A 15,470-nucleotide genomic window follows, 5' to 3' on the forward strand; every position below is an offset into this window, starting at 1 on the left:
AAGAAAGAAAGAAAGAAAGAAAGAAAGAAAGAAAGAAAGAAAGAAAGAAAGAAAGAAAGAAAGAAAGAAAGAAAGAAAGAAAGAAAGAAAGAAAAAGAAAGAAGGAGGAAAAAAGAAAAAAGAGAAAGAGAAAGAAAGAAAGAGAAGAAAGAGAAAGAAGGAAGGAAGAAAGAAAGGAAGGAAGAAAGGAAGGAAGGACAGGTCTTCCAGAATGATCCCAGATCTGAACAGTTAGGAGAAGAAAATACATCACAATTACTGTAGCTTTTATATAGCTCTTTAGGGTTTACAAAGCACTTTACAAATATCATCTAATTTTATCCCCACAACAACCCTGGAAGGTAGGTGCTATTATTATCCCCATTTTATGGATGAGCAAACTGAGCCAGACAGAAGTTAAGTGACTTACTCTGCATACCAGGATTGGTAGAATTCTTTTACATCTAGATAATAACCCAGCTAGGGCAGCAAAGTAACACAAATACAGCAGTTAGAGTGCTGAACCCAAAGTCAGGAAGATTCATCTTCACGAGTTCAAATATGGCCTCAGACACTTAACCAGCTGTGTGACCTGAGGAAAATCACCTAATCCTGTTTGCCTCAGTTTCCTCATCTGTAAAATGAGCTGGAGAAGGAAATGGCAAACCATTCTAGCATCTCTGCCAAGAAAACCCCAAATGGAGTTATGAAGAGTCAGAGACGACTGAAACAACTGAACAACAAAAATAGCTTCTTTGGACATTTTTGTTTTCTTGTCTCCTCCATTAGATTGTGAGCTCCCTGAGGGTTGAAGTTATTTTTTTTTTATAAATTTTTATTTTTTAGAAAATTTTCCCATGGTTACATGATTCATGCTCTTACTTTCCCCTTCACCCCCCTTTACCTCCCTCCCCCATAGCCGACGCACATTTCCACTGGTTTTAACATGTGTCATCTATCAAGACCTATTTCCATATTATTGATAGTTGCACTGGCATGGTCTTTTCGAGTCTACATCCCCAATCATGTCCACCTCAACCCATGTGTTCAAGCACTTGTTTTTCTTCTGTGTTTCCACTCCTGTAGTTCTTGAAGTTACTTTTTGCCTTTATTTTATATCTCCAAGAGCTTGGCATAGTACCTGGCACACAGTAGATGCTTAAAATTTTTTTTATCGACTGAATGAAAGTTCCAGGAAAATTATCCAGAACTGCATACTAGGTATAAGTAGTACCAGCAGTTAAAGGTTTGGTTCTATTTTTCTAAGGGCAAAGGAACCTGGATCTTTTTTCAAATGCATCAGTTTAAGGTAATTCTGATTCCAGGTACCCTTTGAATCTACCATTTATAAGCTCACTAAGCATAAAGGTTTGGTAGAATTCTTTTGGTGTCAGGGTCTGTACTCATCAGTCACTCTAGCTTTTTTCTATCAACCTCACTCCTCTCCTCCTGCTTGGGTCAGTCTGGCCAGGAGGCATTGATAGATGATTGTTAAAACTTACCCTGAGGAAGCAGAGTGAGTGGAGACATTTTTTTCCCTGCCCTATTTTGTACCCTCATTGAATCAACTTATGGACCAGGTTGTTGTTCATTCACTGATTCATTCATTTATTCACTTATTCAGTGTTTTACTGAACACCTTTGTGTAAGCCACTATGTTGGGTGCTGTATCTAGTCAGTCAATAAATATTTATGAAATACCTACTATGTGCCAGCTGTTGAAGGAAATTGCAGACCATTCCATTATCTTTGCCAAAAAAAAGACAAAACCCAAAATGTGGTCACAGAATCAGACCCAACTGAAAAATGACTCAAAAACAAACTGAGCCAGTCAGCTTGCCAACTTCCAAAGATATAGAGAAAGGCAAAAGATAATCCCTGTCCTCAAGGAATTCACAGTATGATGGGTGGGAAAACGTGCAAGTAACTATGTACAAACTGTCTATCCATATCTATATCTATACTATGTAATTAAAAGAAAGAAGTCACTAGAATTAAGAGGGATTAGAAAAAGTTTCCTGTAGAATATGCAATTTTAGATTGAACTAGAAAAAAGCCAGGGAAGCCAAGAAGTGGAGATGAGAAGGGAGAGAACTGTAGTTATGGGACACACCTACAGAAAATGCCAAGTGTTGGAAAATGGAGTGTCTTATTCACAAAACAAGCAGAAGCCTGGTGTTACTGGATTGGAATGTATGTGATGGGAAATAACATGTGAGAAAACTAGAAGGAACAGGAGGGGAAGAGGAGTGTTGAACACCAGAGGATTTTATATTTGATCTTAGGGATAATTGAGAGCCCTCCTGGAATTTGTTGACCAATAGAGTGACATGGCCAGACATAATAAGAAAACAAAATGTTCTTAAATAAAGAATTTCATGAGAAAGGTGGTCTACTCTGTAAGTACTTTTTAGGACTTGCAAATTTTTATACATCATTATTGTTGTGATTCTTGATATTTCTGCAATTCTATTCAAAGTCAAACCCTTTCAGGAGAGCATGGAGAAAATTGCAGATTGATGTCATGTTTATAAGAAGTGCCCTCTTCTTGAGATTATGGTGAAGAGTTTCTTAGAAAAGGGAATTCTGAGGTCACTTTGTTTGACCTAGACCTGAACAGAAATCAACACCTTTAACTAGGGGTCATTTTTGTTGTTGTTCAGTCATTTCAGTCATGTCTGAGTCTTTGTGATCCCATTTGGTGTTTTTTGTATTCTTTTCTTTAAAAAATTTTTAAAATTTTTATTATTATGCAAAACACTCTTCCCTATTGGTCAGTGTTGTAAGGGCATACTCCTACTTAACCAAAACCCCAAAATAAAATTATAAATACACTGGTATGAAATATAGTATACTTTGATCCATATTCATTCCAATAGTTCTTTCTCTGGAGGTTGAATAGCAAGATTATCCCAGATCACTGCATTGCTGAGAGAAGACAAGTTTTCACAGATGATCATCATACCATATGGCTGTTACTGTATACAATGTTCTCTCACTTTTGCTTTCTTTGCTCTGCATCACTTCCTACAGATCTTTCCAGCTTTTTCTGAAATCATCCTGCTTATCATTTCTTATAACACAGTAGTATTTCATCACAATTATCTACCACAACTTGTTCAGCCATTCCCCAATTGATAGAGATCCCCTCAATTTCAATTCTTTATCACTACAAAAAGAGCTGCTCTAAGTATTTTTGTACAAGTAGATCCATTTGGAGTTTTCTTGACAAGATACTGGAGTGCTTTGCCATTTCCTTCTCCAGCTCATTTTACAGATAAAGAAACTGAGGCAAATTGGATTAAGTGACTAGCTCAGGTCACACAGCTAGGAAGTGTCTGAAGACAGATTTGAACTTAGATCTTCCTGACTTCAGACCAGGCACTCTATCCAACGGGGCCATTTAGCTATCTAGTGGTCAATTAGTCTCCGCTTAAAAAAAATTAAACAAGGGCCCTTTGACCTCAAGCACACAGCTATTCTTATGCCCTTCACTGCCAACAAGGAAAGCACAAAAGGGTTAAAGGAAAGATACATGACTCTTTTGGTATGATAACTCAGTTCTACCTCCTGCGTCTTTAGTTCTTCTGGATCTTTGGCCAGCAGAAAGAATCCTTGTCACCACTCAGTATTCTGACCCCCGAAAGTCCCCCAGTTACTCATGGCTGGGATTAAGCTTGCCCAGCTTCTATCTACTGGATTGGTATCCTACAGGGAGTAGTTAGCATGCTTTATAACCTACTAGGAGCATGCTCTGAAGAGTGGACTTTGGTTGGTCAGTCTCCCTTACACAGAAAGGAAAGGTCCTATTTGGAATGGTGCCGACAAGTTAAAACACACTGGTAGAAACAGTGAAGAGAGATTTTCTGCAGGGCAAAAAAACTGATTAGGAAAAGATTAATTAGTCTTTGGTTCATTAATTAATCTTGTGGGAAGGCAACCACATGGCACCACGCAGGTGGTCACAGAACTGCACATGTTTCATTGCTATTTCCAGGAAAAAGAGGAGGATTACCTCAGAGCAGAATAACAAGGTAGGTCACGATTCATTCAGAGATCTCGTGGCCCCATCAGCTGAGGATGAAACCTAGAAAGTAGTAGAGGGTGGAGTTAGCCAAGAACTCCTGAAATATTCCCTCTGTGGGGTTAGAGTAGAGGACAGGGAAGTGCTGGCCTCTCAGACAAAAGTGGGATCTTTCCAGAGGTCATTTAATGCTTAGAGATCTAGCTACAAGAAGCCCAGGGGCCTGGGTCATAGTGTATAACAAAGGAAATCTAGGGATTAAGAGCAAAATAGAGAAGAAATTAAGGCATGAAGGCTTCAGCTATAGTGTTTTCTCAGGATGTAGGCTCCAGGACTGGTGGTTCAGTTTTCATCTCATGATTCCATATTCTACATCCTATTTTTTGTGAGAATTCTGCCACCTGGCTGTCCCCTTTTTCAATTCTTTAAGTTATGAAGTCTTTAAAATGAGTTTTTATGGTGGGGTGGGGAAGTTGGGTAGTTTAGTGGATTGAGAGCCTGGGTTCAGATTTGGCCTCAGACACATCCTAGTTGTATGACTCTGAGCAAGTCACTTAACCCCCATTGCCTAGCCCTTACTGCTCTTCTGTCTTAGAACCAATACACAGTATTGATTCCAAGATGGAAGGTAAGGGTTTTTAAAAAGTGAGTTTTTATAAAATAAGGGATATATGTATTTAAAATTTCAATGGACCCATAATTTTTACTCTAACATATTTTGGTCGATTTTTCAAGATTTCCCCTTATCACATTAATGTTTTTAATCAATTCTCAAATTTCTTCTATTTCTCTCTTTTTAAAAATTGTGTTCCAAATTTAAAAGCCTTTTCCTTATTTTGTTCTGCCCTCATATGCTCCTATAGTCTATTTTCTGGTGCTTTTAAGTCTCAGGTAAATGCTTGCCTGGTTTTTCCTGCTACTTTTCTAGTTAGGTCATTTTCTTCATTAACACTAAGAAGCTACTTAATGTATATATCTTTTTCTCTCCAACTGAAAAACAGTACACAAATTAATGATTAAATGCTCTAAGTACACTGCTTTTCCATCCATTGTTATACTTTTATGAAATATGTTTGCTATTTCTTGATTACCTGAGAATTAAAATTGGGCAAATTTTTAAAAAAATCATCCCTTTAAGTGATTTGTCTCTTTTTATCCTAATTGGGTTGACTTCATTTCTATCATTTAATACAATGGTTTCTTTTTTTTTAACCCATACCTTCTGTCTTAGAATTGATACTAAGTATCACTTCCAAGGCAGAAGAACAGTAATGACTAAGCAATTGGGTTAAAAGACAGCTAGGAAGTGGCAAAGGCCAAATTTGAACCCAGAATTTCCCATCTCCAAGCCCTGGCTTTCTATCCACTGAACCACCTAGCTGCCCTAGTGTGTGGTTTCAAACTGAAATAGAAATGGGGATCACTGATGCATAGTAAGATCTCAGCAGGCCACATAATTGCTTAATTTTACAATGTGTTATTATCTCTGTTTTGTTTTGTTTTTATTTATTTTGTTAAGTATTTCCCAATTACAATTTCATCTGGGTGAGGAGGGGGCACCCAGGAGTGTTGCAGGATGCATATGGCCTACAGACAGAGAGTCTGACACCCCTAATTTAGTGACTTTCTATCATCTTTTTTTTTAATAATTTTTTATTTTTAGAAAAATTTTCCATGGTTACATAACTCATGTTTTTACTTTCCCCTTCACCCCCTCAACCCCCCACCCCCTCCACTGTAGCTAATTCGCATTTCCACTGGTTTTATTGTGTGTGGTCAGTCAAGACTTATTTACACATTATTGATAGTTACACTGGTGTGGTCTTTTCAGGTCTACATCCTCAATCATGTCCTCATCAACCCAAGTGTCCAAGCAGTTGTTTTTCTTCTGTGTTTCTACTCCTGTAGTTCTTCCTCTGAATGTGGATAGTGTTCCTTTCCATAAGTCCCTCAGAATTGTCCTGGGTCATTGCATTGCTGCTAGTACAGACGTCCATTACATTTGATTTTACCACAGTGTATCAGTCTCTGTGTACAATGCTCTTCTGGTTCTGCTCCTTTCACTCTGCATCAATTCCTGGAGGTCATTCCAGTTCACATGGAATTCCTCCAGTTTATTATTCCTTTTAGCACAATAGTATTCCATCACCAGCATATACTACAATTTGTTCAGCCATTCCCCAGTTGAAGGGCATACCCTTGCTTTCCAGTTTTTTGCCACCACAAAGAGTGCAGCTATAAATATTTTTGTGCAAGTCTGTTTATCTATGATCTCTTTGGGGTACAAACCCAACAATGGTATGGCTGGGTCAAAGGGCAGACATTCTTTTATCACTCTTTGGGCATAGTTCCAAATTGCCATCCAGAATGGTTAGATCAGTTCACAACTCCACCAGCAGTGCATTAACGCTAATTTAGTGACTTTCTATCATCTTGATCCTTATTATGTCTCTGTCTTACAATTTCACTGCTTTGATTTTATGCTTACTTTTCCCCTCAAAAAACCCAAAGTACAATGGGATGGGACCATAAAAAGGGGGTGGTGGTTATTAATTAAATTATTATTTTAATGATTACTCATAAATCATTTTAATAATTATTATTATTGTTAATATTAAATATTAAAATATTAATTTTGTGCTTCTTAAAAAAACTCTTTTTTTCCCTTTCAGGTGTGAATCTGGTTATACTGGCCAGCACTGTGAAAAGACAGACTTTAGTATTCTCTACGTGGTTCCAAGTAGACAAAAACTTACCCATGTTCTTATCGCAGCCATCATTGGAGCTGTCCAGATCGCCATTATTGTTGCAATTGTCATGTGCATAACAAGGTGGGTAATGGTATAAGAAACATTAACTTGCCCTTAGGGGCTGGGGGAAGAAGGGATGCAATTTTCTTTCCTTCTTCCCTCATTTTTTCCCATGCTATTTTCAGGTTCAGTCCATTTGTTAAGCCTCTTCACTCCCTACCTTATGCAGGTCATGGAATCTGGCCAAGAGGGTCAGCCAAACCAAGGAAATGCAGGCAGGCTTGAATTGAACCTGAGGTTCTTGAATAATGAGAACTTCAGGTCAAGTTGGGTTCATATCCACATCTTTCCACAAGGATGTATAGCAAGGTTCCTAGGACAGGTTCCCTAAGTTTGTGCTATGGGTAGGCTCATAGAGTTAGAGCTGGGACAGATCCTGGAGGCTGTTGAGTCCAATAATCTCATATAATAGATGAGGAAACTGAGGCTGAAAGAGATTAAGTGACTTGTCCAAGGTCGTTAGCATCTGAGGGTAGAACTTAGATCTTCCTAATTTCAAAGCCAACAATACTCTATCTACCCTCTCCCTACACGGTCCCATTCAAGTATAGACAAGGATTTATTCCCAGGAATACTGACGTTTCTGTCTCACAGACTAAAGCTCTCATCTTCAGTGGTTTAGAGAAAGGTGGGAGAACTGTAACTTTACAAAAAAATTTTTAGCTCTTCCTAAGTGAATAGTATCATATGCTTTAAGATTTTCTGTCTGCCTCAGTTTCCTCATTGATAAAATGGGATTAATAATAGTACACACCTCCTAGAGTTGTAAGGATAGAATGAGAGGGTTTTTTTTTCAATTTCATGTAGAAACAATTTTTTTTTAATTTTTTTTTAAACCCTTGTACTTCGGTGTATTGTCTCATAGGTGGAAGATTGGTAAGGGTGGGCAATGGGGGTCAAGTGACTTGCCCAGGGTCACACAGCTGGGAAGTGGCTGAGGCCGGGTTTGAACCTAGGACCTCCTGTCTCTAGGCCTGACTCTCACTCCACTGAGCTACCCAGCTGCCCCTAGAAACAATTTTTGACAATTGTTTTCTGACATCTTGTGATCCAGATTCTCTCTTTCCAACTTCCTCCCCTCTCCTCCTTAATATTGTAAATGATCTGTTATAGGTTATACCAGTGTTTTCATGCAATGAATATTTCTATATTCCACATGTCATGACAGAAGACACATATCATGTATACAATGAAAAACTCATGAAGGAAATAAAGTGAAAGATGGTGTGCTTTGATCTGTACTCAGATTCCAACAGTACTTTCTTTGGCTTTGGACAGTTTTTTTTATTATGAGTCCCTTGGGGTTATCTTGGGACTTTGTGTTGCTGATAATACTTTAGTCCTTCACAATTGATCATTGCATAATATTTCTGTTACTGCATATACACCTAAAAAAAGGACAGGGATCATCTTAGAGTATATCATACTATTCACTTACAAAGAACTAAAAAAATTCTGTAAAGGTTACTCCTCTCCATGTATATTTAGTGCATTCTTCAGCAGCTTTATCATTTCACAGCAATAAAAGATGGCACTCTATTCTAAAGTCACCATCTTTCTCTAAACTGTTGAGGTCGAGAGCTAGCTATTGCTGCTATTATTATTATTATTATGACTTTAGAAAGGACATGAAAAATTCAGAATATGTCCAAGGAATGAGACCAAGTGAATCTTGGTCAAGTCATAAGAAGATTAGTTGAAGGAACTGGGGAGAAAATTTAGGGGTGACATGAGGTCTGTCTTCAAATATTTGAAGGGCTATTTTGCTTGATCCCAGAAGGCAGGGCTTGATAGAAGTTACAGAGATGCAGATTTGAAATCAATACCATGAAAAACTTCCTAAAAATTGTTATAGTTAAGTTGATTAGTCGTGTCCAAATTTTCATGACCCTATTTGGGGTTTTCTTGGCAAAGATACTACAGTAGTTTGCCATTTCCTTCTCCAGATTATTATTATTTTTTAAACCCTTATCTTCCATCTTAGAATCAATACTGTATATTGGTTCTAAGGCAGAAGAGTGGTAAAGGCTAAGTAATGGGGATTGTAGGAAGGGGGCTGTTCAGGAGGTTTGGGGTGTAGTTTTTACCCCCTAGATTGATGTGAAAGGGCCTCTTCTCCCTCTTTACCACCCCTCCCTACTGGGAGACAAAATGGGGGTCCCAGAGGAAAACAGGGGACTCCTGCTAATCGTGCCAGGGTGTGAATGTTGTAGGGATGTTATCTCCCCAAGGGGAAATGAGTGTAACCCCAATAAGGTGTTCATGCCAGCTAGGATAAACAGAAGCCTCCCCTAAGGTCTCAGCAGGAGATCAGGCTAAAAAGGTGATTTGTTTGCCTTTCTTTCTCAACCCCCCCTTGTTCTGCCTCCCACCAATTGAGTACACTCTGATCTGACTAGGTAAAACTGAAAGAGTTTATTACAGGAATGAATAATCAAGGGGAATAAATACGGGGTGCACTGGAAAGGGGGTGCAGGTAATTCCCTATGTCCCCTTCAGGCCTTGACTATGTAGGGTACCCCCAGTGTTACTTCTGTGTTCCCCAAGTCACAGCTTCACTGACCCAAATCCCAAACTAGTAATCCTACAGCTAAGAATTGTTATTAACTAGAGGGAATATTGAGGGGCAAAGCCCAAGGCAATTTGGGGTCCCAGGGGTTGGCTCCCCATAGAAATCCAGACACCCCTGGCCAACACTGAAGAACCTGTTGTTGTAAATTCAAGTGTGTTCAGGAACCAATATAGATCGTGGAAAATAGACAATCTTCTCTGAAAGTCTGAGGAAACTCTCCAAAATTCACCCTGAGGGTCCCACAGCCCCCAACAACCTCCTCCCACCAAGACTGAAACCCCAAACTTGAATCAGTTGGCTCTCCTTCCCAGAAGTCCTTGCTTCAGCCCAACTGTCACAAGATCTTCTTTCTTCTGTGCTCCATCTTTCAAAAATGCCTGGCTTAGCCTTGCTTCTTACAGGATTAAGTGACTTGCTCAGGGTCACACAGCTGGGAAGCATCTGAGATCAGATTTGAACCCAGGACCTCCCATCTCTGGACCTGGCACGCAATCCATCAAGCCACCTAGCTGCCCCCTCCAGATTATTTTCAAATGAAAAACAGAGGCCAACAGCGTTAAGTAACTTGCCCAGGATCACACAGCTCATAAGTGCCAAAGGTCAGATTTGAACTCAGGCTTTCTGACTCCAGACCCTGCATTCTATCCTCTGTGCCACCTAGCTGCCCCCATAAGAGTTAGAACTTTTAAAAAAAGGAATGGAAATAGTAGCTAGACTCTAAACAGAGGCTGCGTATTATAGAGCAGATTCATGCTTTGGATGTGAATTGGAAGATCTCTGAGGTCTCTTCTAGTTGCAGTAGTCTATGGTATTATCTTTTATGTAATGAGGGAAGGACAACACATGGAGGTAAGAGGAGAAGGGGAAGAGAAGGGAATAAGCATTTATATAGTGCCTACTATGCACCATCCAAAGTACTAAGCACGTCTTTATAAATATTGTTGCATTTGTTCCTCACAGTAACCTTACCAGGTAGGTGCTACTATCATCCCTATTTTATAGATGGAAACTAAGGCAAGCAGTAATTGTTATGTTAAGGGTATTTTATAGATTTACAAAGCACTTTACAAACACTCTCTCATAACAGAAATACATAACAGAGTCACACAGCTAGTAAGCATTTGAGGTTGGATTTGAACTTAGAAAAACCTGCCCCAGGCTCAGCACTCTGTCCACTGCACCACCTCTGTCATATACGGCTAAATAAATATATTTGGTATTAATGGCATAGCCAGTTTGGCCTCTAGGTTCTTATTTTGGACCAGAACTTGTTGGAGAGTGAGTAAGGAGTTCTACTCAGAATAGTGGAAAAGTGTCTGTTTCCACACCCGAAAAGAGTCAAAAAGAATCCAGTTTAAGTTGGCTCTAGCTTTTCCCAACAATGACTATTTCTTTCCCTCCTCCCAAACTTTTCCCTTGCTATTTTTGGCTTCACTTCATTTGTTAAATACCTCTCACTCCATTAATAGAATTTAGCCAACAGAATTGGAAGACCAGCTAAATGGTGGCAGGTTTTCATTGCCCATAATAAATTTGGCCACACCCCAGCTCTTCCTGTGCATTTACCCTGTCCTGGCTTCATGCGAACAATCAAACACTTTGTATGCTTCTTTTTTATTTCAATCTTTAAAGAAATGTTATTAAGTTCCTACTTTGTGCAAGGTACTCTGCTAAGCTCTAAGAGCTAGGAGTACAAAAAGAGGCTAAAGCAGTCCCTGCCTTTTTAAATAAAGACCGAAAAGCATTTCCATCAAAAAGTAGTTAAGGGGCAGCTGGGTAGCTCAGTGGAGTGAGAGTCTGGCCTAGAGACAGGAGGTCCTAGGTTCAAACCTGGCCTCAGACACTTCTCAGCTGTGTGACCCTGGGCAAGTCACTTGACCCCCATTGCCCACCCTTACCAATCTTCCACCTATGAGACAATACACCAAAGTACAAGGGTTTTAAAAAAAAGTAGTTAAAATGAAAATGTTTTACTGCCCTGTTTTGGCAAAGCTGCATGTTTTTTTAAAATTAAGATGTCATTGCCTACACTCACTAAAGTGGAATGTTTCTGTCATCTAAACCAATAGTTCTCTACCTGGAGTATACATATTTCCAGGACAAGAAATACAGAGAATATTTGGTTAATACTGTAATCCCCCCCAATTCTAGTGGGATTAATTCGTTTGGTTTATTTCTTATGTGTATATACATGGTAAACTCTAGAATTGGCTTCCCCCCCCCCAATATTGACCAGGGGGTATAGTGAAGGGAGGGAAGGGAATAAGTGTTTTTTATAGCTCCTACTATGTGCCTGACACTGCTAAGGGCCTTATAAAAATACTATCTCACTTAAACCTCAAAATAACTGTGAGGTCTTGTGCTACTTTTATCCCCATTTTACAGTTGAGGAAACTGAGGATAAGAGATTTGCTCAGGGTCATACAGTGTCTTAAGTTGGATTTGAACTCAGGCTNAAGGAAGGATGGAAGGAAAGAAGGAAGGAAGGAAGGAAAACTGAATCAATAATCTATAAACTTTCTTAGCTCTGACATTCCTAGGATTCCATTCCTCTCATTTGATTCCCACAACACTGTAAAGTGGGCAGGACAGGTATAGAGGAAAAAAACTGAGGCTTCTTAGTGACAGAGGTAATGTTGATACTCAGGTCTTCTAATTCCAAGTCCAGAATGATTTCTACATTCAATAGTGCCTCAATAAATAAATAGAGATAGAAATAAAATTCCTCTCCTACCTACAAGGCAGACTCCTTATAACTTCAATCATAAGCAAAATAATAACAAAGGAGCAAATTGGAATCTCTGTACTCCTTAGAAGGGGCAGGGATCCTCACTCAGTCTAGACAAGTATGTGTAAAATAAGGTAGTGGATTATAATCTGGAACATAGTGTCAGAACAAGAAGTGACACATGATAGCAAAGAAGAAAAAAATTCCTCTCATTTAAGCATAGCATCATGAGCATAAGTATGCTTAGAGCATGGGCTGGGCATGAGCACACTATATCCTATGCATGCCTAAGAATGTGAGTGTCATGCCAAGAATTCCAATTTACATAACAATACCAAGGGTGTTGCCCTATGACAGCGTAACACAATCATGGATATTTATTTTTTAATTAATTAATTTTTAATCTTCATTTAAAACATTTTTTGAATTCCAAATTCTTTCCCAACTTCCAGCCCTTCCCTCACCCATTGATAAGGCAAGCAATACAATTCTCAGATAATGGATATTTACGAAGAACATATGCTTATATAAGCTGGAAGGGACTTTAACAACCTTTTGGTCCAACACTCTCATTTTGCAAGAGAAAGAACTGAAGTCCACAAAGGTCAAGTGACTTGCTCAAGTTCATACAGGTAAAAAGTATCATAGATGATTTTGAACCTTGGTTCTCTAAATCTAACACTTTTCCTACTTTACATACTTCCTTCAAAGATAGAAGGATGGATGGATGGATGGATAGATAGATAGATAGATAGATAGATAGATAGATAGATAGACAGACAGACAAATAGATAGATGGATCACTCTTACCCCTCCTCTAAATCTTCTGTTCTCTAAATATCCCCAATTCCTTCAATTCATTTCTCACGTGGCATGGTTTTGAGCCCCTCACCATCCTGGTACTCCTAAGGAGCTAGAACTGACCATGGTACTTTAGATTTGGACGGAGAATTGAATTGAAGTGAGAAGGAAAGAGTACTGAATTTGATGTCAGAGAACTTCCCTCGGGTTAACCCAGAAATTAATTTCATCCCTGGACTTCTCAAGTTGGAAGCACCCTTCATACCTGTAGCATCTCCCTCTACCTGCTTTCCTTCCAGAACTTCCATATTAAGGAGAATGTATGTCTTCTTTCCTCTTCAGGCAGTACTCCTGACTCTATCTACTATGCCCATAACCATTGCTTCCTAAATCTTTTGCTACCTTGTTTAAATTCTAACTCTCCTATGTCCTCCTTGTACAAACTTGGGTAACTCACTTGATGTTCTGGGTCTCAATTACCTCTTCTATAAAATGAGAGAGTTGTACTAGATCAGGAATTTTTTACTTAAAAGTTTATGAGCTTAAAAAAAATTAATAGGGGCCAGCTGGGGAGCTCAATGGATTGAGAGCCTGGTTTAGAGAGGAGGTCCTGGTTCATATCTGACTTCAGACATTTCCTAGCTGTGTGACCCTGGGCAAGTCACTTAACCCCTATTGCCTAGCCCTTACCACTCTCCTGCCTTAGAACCAATACACAATATTGATTCTAAGGCGGAAAGTAAGGGTTTAAAAAAATGGATAACTGCATTTCAATATAATTGACTTCCGAATCCTTTTTTATGCATTTTAACATACTCTTTTGAAACCATTATAGTTCTCCTTCCTTTGATATTCTTCAGCTTATTAATGCTCTTTCTAAAATGTGGCCACAATCTTCCAGACCTAGTCAGAAACTTAACTTTGTTCCCCATTTATACATAGACATCTTGGGCAATGGATAAAGCTAAAAACTAAATTTTTAGAGGGAAAGCAAGAAATAAATCATTATTTTGTTCCTAGGCTTCTCCAGACTACCAAAGAGGTCTGAGACATAGTAAAGGTTGAAAAAAACCCTGTGCTTGATCATTTCTAAGGTCCCTTCAGGCTCTTTATCTTGTAACTGGATGAAAATAGCTAGAACTCAGAAAGGAAGCATGGGAGGGTAGAGAAGCTGCTCTCCTTTTGAGCATGAGGAAAGAGAAAGCATAGAAACTGTCTTGATGTGCTCTGTGTAGAGGTTGAGAGACCAGAAATTCAATCCTACTTTCAAGCCTAGACATGCTACCCCATGGCTAGCTAGCATAGTGGAAAACTCCTGGGCTTCCACCAGGCTGAGGAGGTGAGACAAGTTCCAGGAAAGGGGAGGAGGAGACAGACAGCAAGGAAAGAAAATATTGGCTTCAGAAACCAGGACTGTCAGAGAATGTCAATCAGGGCTAACAGCATACAACTCCTTATCTCCTGCAGTGAACATATTGCTGTGCCTCGGGAACCTGGAAACTGTTTTTTGGTTTTCTTAGGATGCTGCTGCTTTCTCCCCATGAAGGTGAGATCAGAAATAATGATCTCAATCTTGACAGGCCTCCTCACTTCACTTATATGGGCAGCCCTCACCTACTCATCCACATATTACCTTTAATGACCCTTGGTGAATAAATAAGATCTATTGCTTTTAATTACCCTTGGTGAATAAATAAGAAAGCTTGACCATAGAGGAAAGTGTTCTCTTGTTTGTCAGTTTTTGGAGAGCCCTTTGTTTTGTAAGCTTAAACATTAATATACAATAACCCCAAGTATTATATTTAATAAGATTTATTAATAACAACTTGAAGTAAAAGGAATAAAAAGACGAAAGTAAAAGCCTGAGTAAAGCCAGCTTTCCCAGCCATGCATGGGGGGAAAAAGAGAGAGCGAGAGGGCGGGCTTACAGCAAACTTATAAACAACATGTGAGGATGCAGTGAGGGAGAGAGGAAAAGGAATTTTGGGACGAGAAAAAGAATTCTGGGCGATAGAGTCTAAGGGTTCAAGATTTCTAATTACAGAGTTTCAATCTCTAATTTGCTTTCACCAAACTTCTTTACCTTGTATTATAATTTTCTGTGAAGATTAGAGGTAATATGGAGTAAAGGTTAGAGGACCAGCCATGGAGTCAGAATAACCTGGACTTAAGTTTTGCCCCTGACACATACTGGCTCTTTGACCGTGGCCAATCACTTAACTTCCTATTGCCTCCAAATATCTCTTTTAAGTAAAGCAGTGGATAGAGCACTGGGTTTGGAGTCAAGAAGGCTCATCTTCACGAGTTCAAATCCAACCTCAGATACTTAGTAGCTATGTAACCCTGGGCAAGTCATTTACCTCGATGCCTCAGTTTTCTCATCTGTAAAATGAACTGGAGAAGAAAATGGGAAACCACTCCAATGTCTTGCCAAGAAAACCGCAAAAATGGGTCCCAAAAAGTTGGACATGACTGAAAAACAGCACAATAATAACAACTCTTCAAAAGGCGATAAATTGCAGAATATTTGCTAATTTTCATTAGTAGATGGAATTT

General features: G+C 39.1%; 1 protein-coding gene across 1 annotated transcript in view; it reads left to right on the forward strand.

The window, feature by feature from the left end:
• TMEFF1 (transmembrane protein with EGF like and two follistatin like domains 1) overlaps positions 1 to 15,470 on the forward strand; it is a 140,206-nt gene that overhangs the window by 117,470 nt on the left and 7,266 nt on the right. Inside the window, exons 7-8 of the mRNA XM_044679527.1 lie at positions 3,977 to 4,013; positions 6,676 to 6,834. Coding sequence (XP_044535462.1) covers positions 3,977 to 4,013; positions 6,676 to 6,834 — 196 coding nt within the window. The remainder of the gene's footprint in view (positions 1 to 3,976; positions 4,014 to 6,675; positions 6,835 to 15,470) is intronic.

This window comes from Gracilinanus agilis, chromosome 1 (genome assembly GCF_016433145.1).
Source record: "Gracilinanus agilis isolate LMUSP501 chromosome 1, AgileGrace, whole genome shotgun sequence".
In the NCBI taxonomy this organism is placed as follows: Eukaryota; Metazoa; Chordata; class Mammalia; order Didelphimorphia; family Didelphidae; genus Gracilinanus; species Gracilinanus agilis.